Genomic DNA, 10136 nt, shown 5'->3' on the forward strand with positions numbered 1-10136 from the left:
AAAGAAATAAAAATTAATATACATATAACAATAATGTAACAAGAACATGGTACCTCTGCATAGGAGTTCCTGATTTGTAATCAATGTCCAGAACAATAGCTTCAGGATTGCTGGGCAAGTAACAGCCTGGAAAATGGAGCAGACAGCTGAGAACAAATGCACTGGGTAGTGTGACAATGCAAGTTGCAGCATGACTGATGTCAGTGTCTGTAACTTCGGTACATAGTTTTGAATTAAATAAAATGTTAGAAAGGAACTGGAGATTACAGTCTGAGAGCCACAAAGGATGGAGTATCCTTTACATTAGTGACTGATTGCCAGAAACTAACAAATTACAGTTTTCAACTAATACTGCAGAATCTGTACCACAACAATATACAGAGAGGACTTTGCTTGCAACAGTCCCCAATAAGATGTGGCAGCATGTCCCAGGGCACTGGGGAGTGTCCTCAGCCACCAGCACATGGTAGAAGAATTGAGACCTGTTAGGCTGAGATCAGGAAAAGCTTTCATGAAACTCCATTTTAAAGAGGAGACTCAGACTGGGAAAATACATGTTCCAGATTGGAAAGGAGCCTCAGAAAATGACATTTCAAGGGAATGCCTGATGGGAAAAAGAGGAGAATGAAAGGACCTGGATATGCTTTATTCTTGAGATAACAAAACTTCTCAAAAACACCTCATGTTTTTAACAAAGAAGGTGGTGCAAAGAAAAAGATTTTATTCATCCTTCCTCTTCAGACATACATTTCTGCTTTTATCCATGATGTGCATTACCTAACTTGCTTTGGGGCAACTTTTGATGCACCATATAGAAATTACTGGATGGGTAAAAATCTTTGAATTTTTTTTGCTGAGAGAGAAACAACCAAACCACAACAGAACAGCCACCAGCAGCAAAACTGAGAGCTGCCACTTGCAGAGATTTCATTATTTGCTTGCAGAAAATACAGTATCACGTTGAATGCAAAATCCCACAATTTCATACAATTAAAGAGCTTCTTACCAGGCTGCACTTTCACCTCAGACAGAGCACTCAAACAAGCTTTTTTTCTTTCATCTCCTTTAGGGAATGGCCTAGAAAGATGAATGAACTTCTATTTATCTGCATACTATATATTACTCTATATAAGAGCCTCAAATTTCTTTCAAACTTATACAAACTTCACTAAAAATATTTCTTCCGATAATGACAAAGATCTCTTACTGCACCACTTCTAAAGAACTTCCAGGCTCAATGCCTAACCAGAACATTTTCTATCTTCATGAAGCTTATAGTCTTTGCTTTGTAGATTTAACATTGATCTGACATACAGGTTGTTGGCAAACCCAAATGGCATAAGATGTGAATGAAATACAATGAAGGCTCTTCTTTATACAGATATTTGAGCATAATTATACCTTTGTAAGCATTGCTATAGTTGTACCAACAAAATTTTCCCCTGTGGAACTCTAGAATAGAACACTGCTAACTGCAAAAGGACAAGCCAGCAAAATGCCTTTACAATTACATGCCTAATTTGTGCACACATTTAGCAGGTGCCAAGTGGGTAATTGGTAATGTGGATAAGATCAGTATGTACAATCACCCGCTCTGCACAGGCACTTGTGCTAACCATCTATTGAAGTCAGCCACACAACTGAACGCTCGCCTGGTGCAGCAGCAGGCAACGGAAAGGTATTACTTACGCTCCAGTTTGAAGCAGTACAGCAGATTACTGCAGCAGTAACATAACACTTAAGATAATGAAATCATCACAGATGATTCATTTATTCATTTATGCCATCTACAAAGCAAACAGCATCCTCTCTGTTGTCTTTACATCGGAGATAAACAAAAACGCTCATTCTAAGGCTGGGGTGCAAAATGCAATGCTTGCAAAGCACAATTATTATCAGTTACTTAAATATGACTTCATACTTACAAACACTGGATTGATTTCATTCTAAATACCAAGACATTCAGATCCTAACCCTCACTTTTAACTCATCCTACTGGGTGAAAATATCTCAACATGCACACAGAAGGCACCTAATATTTGATTGTTTCTGTGATATAAGTGTCCTTTAACCTGATGCTCTTTTACGGTGGCCTGCAAAGCTCCATTTCAAAAGGGAAATAAAGACATTTTATATGACTGACAAATAGTTTCATACATCAGAGAATGTTTTAAATATACGCAATGAAACGTACAGCTCGTGTTGAGCTGCTGCAACCCACCGAAAGCTTTACTGAAGTTAAATTAAATATCACAAAATTTAGTCGAGTGGGAATCTCTGTACAAATAGGACTTTTAGTACTAACAGACCAACAGTCCAGTGTCTACGTCATCAAATCTTTCTCCATAATCACAACTTAGAATCAAAGGAAAAAGACCTATGCAATAAGTCTTTGTATTACACTGAACAAGAAAATCACTTTGAGAGGAGAAAAGGACAATTTCATGGAGTTTTAGCAGAAGGTACACCATTTACCTGTGCTTTAGACTTTTTGGTTTTGCTTTTTTTCTTTTTTAATTTTGCTTGTTTGTTTTTATACTCCACCAAAATGCTGATAACAAATTATTATATGCAAAAAAATGACACTCAATCTGGGAGATCTAAACAGAGAGATGCTGTTTCTTCCTGCCTGAATTGAGTTCTGCTTACTGTTCAGGAGAACAGTGACAGCATATCCAAAAAGCCACGTTAATGATACAGGTGACCACTAGACTGATGTGATTTCAACTAGGACAAGAACACTGACTGCTTTACCAATTCCATTCCTGTAACAGGAATGCATTTTTCTATGGAACATCATTTCACTACTACCAACCACATTGCATTTGATAGAACCAGATTAAAAACTAAAGTTCCAGTTTAGAATCACCTGCTTCCAAAGTAAAAAGCTACAGCTGCTTCAGATAGGCTGCTAGCTCATAGCATGAGTAGTGAGATCAAGGCAGATATGAATTATCCCTAAAAGTCAAGCTAAAATGAACCTCTGCATTCTACTACAACTCTTAAGTTCCATTTAAGAAAAAAATAAATCTATTTCTTATCATGTAAATAACTGTTTCTTTTTTCTTGAAAACACTATCCCAATATCTTTAAAAGCAACATAAGCTCTTGATTAGGACACTGAACAGTGAGCCCCAAAAGAATGTAATTTCTGAAGTACAACACTTACTTGATAATGGCTGAAACGTTGGTGATTTTATTAAAGAAATCAAATTCCCGTTGGTAGAACTCCTTGGCTGGACCAGACAATGAGCCAGTTATCTCCTCTACTAGCTGCTCCAGAAGTTCCCCAATGTCAGCTGCACGTGAAAAAGGAAGCATCTGTGTCAGAAGCTTATTTCAGAAAGTGAAATGATATGGTGATGGAAATAACCACCCTCGGATCGCAGTCCCAAAAAGGTACTGATGCAAACAGTGCTGTGTCTCTCTGGATGCACTCTATCAGGCACTGATGCAGAATAGGCCCTGCCTCTATGAATGAAAGAAACTCCTAGCTAAAAGGATTCTCCCTGCCAAGAAAGAAGCAGGAAGGAGATTTAGTCTGAACTGAGACAAGGAAAGAGTCCAGCTAGATTATATTTTAAATCACTCACGATCTTTTTGATGTCCTTCTTCATCCAGGTAGATATTAGTTTTCATGTTCCAGATGAACTGGTGAGCCAAGAGCTGGGATTTGGCAGCTGCCCACAGGATGTATTCTCTAACGTAACCCATCTGCAACCATATCCAGTCCAGTAAGGCTCAAAGGTCATTACAACTCCAGCAGACTCAATATTACTGCTTCTAAGAGCTATTCTTCAAACCCAGAAAGTATTAAATGGATGGAAAATAGACCTCTACACTCTCATTCGCTTTGCTAAAAAGACCTCTGAAGAATGGCAGTGTATTTTAATACATAGTGAACTGAGCTAAACTGTTTTCAGCTTTATTACTGACCTATTCTGTTACTCTAACCAACCTCCTTCCCACCTCTGTGCCATGTTCCATCTGTTCTATTTGGATTTCAAATCTCTTTGAGCTTAGGACACTTTCCAATATATGCACAGAACACAATGTAAGAGACGCTGGTCTTGCCTGGCATCACTACATGCTCCTGTAATACCTGAAACCTACACAGTGTCATATGGACTGTACAGTTTGGTGGCAAGAACTGCACGTGCTGTTCACAGTTCCACTAAAATTCTAGAAAGCAAGAACAAACTCATGAAGAAAGAAGTTGAAGTGTACAAAGGAATCCTACTCCTTCCAGAAGCTGCATTCCCCTTCCTCTGCTTTCAACTACTGAAGCCTGTAGATGCTTCTAAGTTTGACTGATATTAACAGACAAGATGTCTGATGCTCATGCTCTGCAGTGCAGAGGATACTTACCTACTCAAAGTTCTTGAAGAATAACTATATACAGTCACCTACACTGTGGGCTGGGGACACGTTCACCTGAAAATAATGCACTGACCAGAGTTCACATGCCTTGTTGGCAGATAACAATGATCTCACGTGAATGAACTCTGAACTTGGTTGTCAAGTTTTACTCTGGCTTCTGCAAGATGAAGCCAAGATCTGATATCATACACATGAAGGAGCACAAGACACCACTAGATGTTTTCTCTAGTTAACTCCACAGCAAAATGATTTAGGATAATGATTTAATTTCATTTCTGGTTGTTTCATGCAGACCTTCAAAAGCTTTATTCAGACAAGAGTCCTCATCTGGGGCTTGCCATAACAGTATCTTTTTCCTGACAGATAAGTCTCTGGTTTCTCTAGTTTATCTGTTCATAAAAGAGGTGTGTCCAAAGCAAGCCAGCCTCTATGGAAAATAATCTTTCTTCTATGTATTAGATATAGAATAATAATAAGCAGCATTAGTTTAAGCTTAATTTTGCCTAATTTGCATTTTAAGTCTAAAAACTGCCTTAGAAATCTGTTTTGTTCATATGCAGCTGTTTCATATCCTCACCTTGTCATACCGAAGAGCCTGGACAATCTGTGGAATGTAGAATAAAATGGCATCCTGAAAGAGATGGCAGGGTTTATTGTTGCTGTTTTAGTTGTCAGGTGGGAAAATGGGTCACATGCACAGAGAAAAGTTCCCTTCAGTTAGGTGATGAAAGAATACCATTGCCTCTTTATTTTAAACTATATCAACCAGCTCCTCAAATCAAAGTATTCGTCTGTCCAGTTACTCCCTTCAAAAATATCATTAATAGTCATGTACTTCACAGTCCTAACACAAGTCTGACAAGTGTTAAAAGACCAGCTTTCTGCTGCTTTAGAAGAAACACCTTTTCACTGAGAGAAGATTCCAAAGGAAGAATTTGAGGGCAGTCAGGGGAATTCAGCTGAGTGTGATTTACAACAAAAAGGCTGCAAGTACAACAGCCAGTATTCCATGGGACAATCAGCTGCAGCTTTTCATCCCACTATGCACATTCTGCGATGTGCTGTGCCCATTTAGTACATCTCTCCACAACACTAAAATGATGCCTGTAGCCACAATGACTAAGGCCATAACTTCCCTTGGATTTTAAAGCTTTCTTGGAACTTGCCTTACCGGAGGAAATGATCGCAGGACTTTAACTCCATATTGAGCTGTTAGAGGATGAGGTGGATACATGCTTGAAAAGTAGGAAAGGCCAGTTGGTGGATCTGTTGGTGCCCAGCACAGAACATGGCTGAGCTCAGGTGCATCAGCATCAATCGTATGCCAGGTAACAAGGTACTGAAAAAGAAGGTCAGGCATGTTAGGTGTTTATAGCACCCAGTAATGCCTGGGTAGTACACATCAGACAGTAACAGCATCATCTAGCTTCCTCTAGCAGGGGAAGTGAAGCATGGCACGTTTTATTTCAAAAAACCACAGCTATTTTACCTAAAGCAATTTTTTTCCCCTGGAAACGTAACTGCTGGAATCACCTCACCTCCCAGAACACCACATGAAGTTAGTGAGGTCAATTTACTAAAACCATAATCAAGGAGTTCTAGCACAGGGAGAAAGAAGAAAGTATGAGCCTGTTTGGAAGAGTCAAAGAAGGTTCAGTTTTCCTGTCATCTATTTCACAGGTGATGCACAGAAAGCAGCTCTGACAAGACTGTTCCTCACACGACTGAAGTGCTTTACTGCAAAGCAGTATGAATCTCCTCAACTTCTAAAGGCTTCGCCTCTTAATATACAGAACAGCTTAAGCTTGAAATAATTTCAGCTGTAGCACTCACCATGTCTCAGTTCAGTGATCTTTTTCCTTATTATATAAAAGAATCAGAAATGGTGGCTGTACTGCAAGTGATGAGTTTTGAGACATTTTGTTTATGGTGAGATTATACCCAGGAGCAAGATGTACCATTAGCTAACTAGCTACTTACTCTTACTGCTCTGACTCTTGCCTCAGCACCCTATTTCCACAGCTGGTTCTGTCATTCTCTCCTACAGAGCTATGGTTAGCACTAGAACATAAACTGTGTTAAGTCAAGACCTACTGGGGCTCTGTAACAGTATAAACATTCACAAGTACCTTTATTGCTTCAGGAACATCACTAACAGCTCCTGGGTCCAACCGAACCAGACGGGTCACTTCTGTTCCAATAGCTTCAGTGTTCTTAAATCTAAGTATAACCAGGAATACAATAACACTATTAGAAAATTTTGAGGGCCTCTTCTATTTATGTGAAGATGAGAACAGCAAAAGGCATAAAATTACATGCTTAATAAAGAAATAGTCCAACTATGAAATAATGCACACTGAGGGACCAATCTGCTGTTGAAACAACTGGTCCTCATCCAGTGCTTTTGTATAAACCAGTAGTATTTCAGCCCACTTCACTAGTGGATTCTTGGCTGAAATACTCCGTCTGGGATTCTACAAAAACCAGTGTGCAGAACTCTACTTGGCAAAAACTATCACTGTTGTAAGGGGGAAAGAATTTCCTTTCCCTTCTGGAACCAACTATGCTGATTCTCCTATAATACTTATTAAAGTGCAAGCCAATATATAGCTAGAACACTGCATTCCAAGATACTTTTAGCACTGTTCAAATGCTATACTTGCTAACAGGCTGATTGCTATGGAAAACCAAACCTGATTTCTTCTGAACCAAACACCGTGTAAGTGTTGGCAAAGAGAGGGTGGTAGGAAAGGCAGCTGGACTCTGCTAATGCCTGAGCCAAATGACTCTATTAAGTAAAACAGTCCTTTGCAAAGGTCTCAACCAGCTGTGACAGTATGCAAGGGGCTACAAACAGAAACAAGTGCCATAGGTACTTCGTGTAAGTACTCACCCAGCCTCTAAGGCTGCAGTAATTGCATCAGTTCCTTCTTTTGAAATATCTCACCTGGTAGGCAGCTGTACAGCAAGATGAGGAGAAATGCTCCAAGCCAGATTTACATTATCCTTCCACTGCTTCTCACTAAGACTGATATATTTAGACCTCCAGTTTGCTACACTGCTCTCTCCAGTTTGATCCAACTCTAGCTCAGGAGAAGACAGTGGGTTGTACCATGTGATTAAGCGTTCAATCTCAGTAGCCTGAGGGAAACAGGAAAAAAGAACTTAAAAGTGTTTTCTGGAAGAAGCAAAACACTCAGTTTCATAGTTTAGTTTACTATCCTGCAGTAATAACAGGGTCTTAGAAATTCATGCAGTTTCCCTATCCTTCTGATGACCCACCAGCAATGAGAGCAGTAACGTTCTTCGCTTCATATAGTACTTGTGTAGCTGTGTGCCTCTGTTAGTCTTCTTAGACATTCCTTGAGAAAGGGATAAGAAAGTTTTCAGTGGCTTTTGTTCAGTATGTTAAATGGTGCTTTCAAACGGCCCACACCTGGCAGAATTAACATAGAAGAACTGAATAACCATAGGACACCTGTAATTTAGATCAGAGTGACTGGAGAAAGTCAGCACTGCAGCCACTCATCATGTAGCTGTTCTCTGAATACAAGAGTACAACAGGCTACAGGGGATCGATTTAACCAGTATTTCATTCACTTTAGGAACATCACAGTCTAATAAAAGGAAAGAGCACATAGTTTTACAACTGTACAAAAACACAGCCCATGATCTAATGTCATTCCTGGTGCCCTAAAAGCACTAGGGGTATGTTTCCACAAAGCAAGACATGTCCTTCAGGATTTCAACACATCTTGACCTCCTGTCTTATTTCTTCTGCACTACAGAACTGAACATTCTATCAAAAAACTCAGGTAACTTCAGAACTTTGCTGCTTGCTACCAGTGAGACTTTTTGTGCCCCTTTTTCAGAGTTTGGCACTGGCAATTCATACCCTGCCAGAAGAATATGAGCCTGAGGCTAAAGGTAAACACTGACTCTAAGCAACATCTGAGTATACACTATGCTGTAAAACTGGCTGCAATGAGCTGGTTACAATCAAAAAGATACCTGATTTTTTAGATATGGTTGACATGCCACTGGACAAAGGGTAAGTATTTATCCAGCCTTGTGTAGCCTGTTGCCGAGATCCAACATTGATATCCAGGTTGCTCCTGGTGTCTTGATTATCTAAGAACAGAGTACAGATCTGATGTAGAATCCAATCAAAGAAACAAGAGGCTTTTGAAACAGCACATAAAGGAACCCACCAGGTGGCACAAGTTGGCTGGCAGTCAGATACTTCTTGTCTGAGAACATTGCTGTCCAAAACTTGATCAATATACTGATGTCCTCACGAAGTCTCTTTTCCCCTTGAGTAGGGAACTTTGAAGGACAACTTGAAGAGATGACACCAATAACATGATGTTGAGTGCATTGAAAAAAAACCCCACACCAAAACCCCAGCTAGAAACCCTCACAAACATAATCAGGTCATGTTTTTTATTCTGATCAAAATCTACAAGGATGATACTACACATCACTTCATTTTACCCTCATGGCTTTACTATGTCTCACTGAAGAGTACAAACTTCCAGTTATAACTGAAAATTTAAGCAGCAATCTGTCAGCATCCTGGATTCATTTGAAAGTTAATATTAGGACTGACTGATCTCACATTCAGACATTCAGGTCAATTAAATTATCTTCTGTTGTGCCCATGTCAAATGTTGAAGTCATCAGATTCAGTGTGGGTGTATTTTTGACCCAGTGAAACTGTACTTCAGCCACACGCACTGGAAAAGCAATTCTTTAAATCTTATTACATCTAGGTACAGTTCTGAGCATTGAATAAACTCCAAAATAAGGAAAAAACGGGAAATAACAGAAACATTCCTGAAGATACTATTAATATTTAAGTCTCTTTGAGATAATTTTATGAACTATAAAAAGCACAAGAAAAGTTTCTACTAAAATGGGTGAAAAAGGAAAGGAAGAAGTTAAATCACTAGAAGAGAAAGACAGTTGCTGCTTTGAAGTATCACTGAAGGTTCAGGAAAAACACAAACATTTTCAGTGAGTAGCTGCAAATAAAAAAAGTACCTGAAATAATCAAAGGCAGTTGAGTAAATCTTTTCTCTCAAAACATTTCGAATAGTTGCATTTGGAACCACATCAGCATGCAGCAAAGACAAACCCAGAGTCAGCAACCTGGTAAGCAAAATAGAGAATGAAAATTCTGGCATTCCAGAAATGGTGACCAGAGCAACACCATGTAAACCATAGCTAGAGCTGTAAGCGTAGCTTGAGAAGTGTCTGTTCCAAAGCTCTTTGCAAAGTGTTCACATTATCACTAAAGCTCTGACTACGTTACCAGAGAAAGAGAAAGCCTTCAAGTCACAGAAAGTGAACATAACTAATGGAGCAAAATTACCTACAACTGACACATTGACTGGCTCCATGATGTGATCAATTAACTCTATGAAATTATCCCTTGAAGTTTCCTGAAGCACCAAAAAATTACTTTAAAGCTAAAGTTAGCTATTTCTGCTTGGAAAACAGAGACTTTGAAAACAGACTCTGCATCATTGCAGGCTTTTAAAGAAATTTTCATCATTTGAAGCGAAGAACAAGTTATACATTTAGTGTTTAGCTGTTTTCTCCCATCTCCCTATAACCTCATTTTTTCTCCCTGTAATCTTACTTCTTATTTCTGTGATTCCATCAAGCACTTAAAAGTACTTCTCCAAAATTACTCACTTAAATCTGGGTCCAATTGCTGCCACATGCCGATTCAAACTGCCTTTCGCCCCTCC

The 10136-nt window shown here is 39.2% G+C and overlaps 1 protein-coding gene across 1 annotated transcript in view; it reads right to left on the bottom strand.

The window, feature by feature from the left end:
• Nucleotides 1-53: 53 nt before the first annotated feature.
• The window catches only part of PI4KA (phosphatidylinositol 4-kinase, catalytic, alpha), a gene marked incomplete at its 3' end in the record, with an annotated part of 49826 nt that continues 39743 nt past the window's right edge, over nucleotides 54-10136 (bottom strand). Inside the window, exons 34-46 of the mRNA XM_009073689.1 lie at nucleotides 10081-10136; nucleotides 9424-9531; nucleotides 8592-8719; nucleotides 8392-8511; nucleotides 7663-7742; nucleotides 7328-7521; nucleotides 6510-6600; nucleotides 5552-5719; nucleotides 4958-5011; nucleotides 3594-3714; nucleotides 3170-3299; nucleotides 1007-1077; nucleotides 54-126 (exon numbers count right to left, since the gene is read on the bottom strand). The exon at nucleotides 10081-10136 is cut by the window's right edge and continues 84 nt beyond it. Of these exons, the coding sequence (XP_009071937.1) occupies nucleotides 54-126; nucleotides 1007-1077; nucleotides 3170-3299; nucleotides 3594-3714; nucleotides 4958-5011; nucleotides 5552-5719; nucleotides 6510-6600; nucleotides 7328-7521; nucleotides 7663-7742; nucleotides 8392-8511; nucleotides 8592-8719; nucleotides 9424-9531; nucleotides 10081-10136 (1394 nt within the window). The remainder of the gene's footprint in view (nucleotides 127-1006; nucleotides 1078-3169; nucleotides 3300-3593; nucleotides 3715-4957; nucleotides 5012-5551; nucleotides 5720-6509; nucleotides 6601-7327; nucleotides 7522-7662; nucleotides 7743-8391; nucleotides 8512-8591; nucleotides 8720-9423; nucleotides 9532-10080) is intronic.

Source organism: Acanthisitta chloris, unplaced genomic scaffold (assembly GCF_000695815.1).
Source record: "Acanthisitta chloris isolate BGI_N310 unplaced genomic scaffold, ASM69581v1 scaffold37104, whole genome shotgun sequence".
NCBI classification, from domain to species: Eukaryota; Metazoa; Chordata; class Aves; order Passeriformes; family Acanthisittidae; genus Acanthisitta; species Acanthisitta chloris.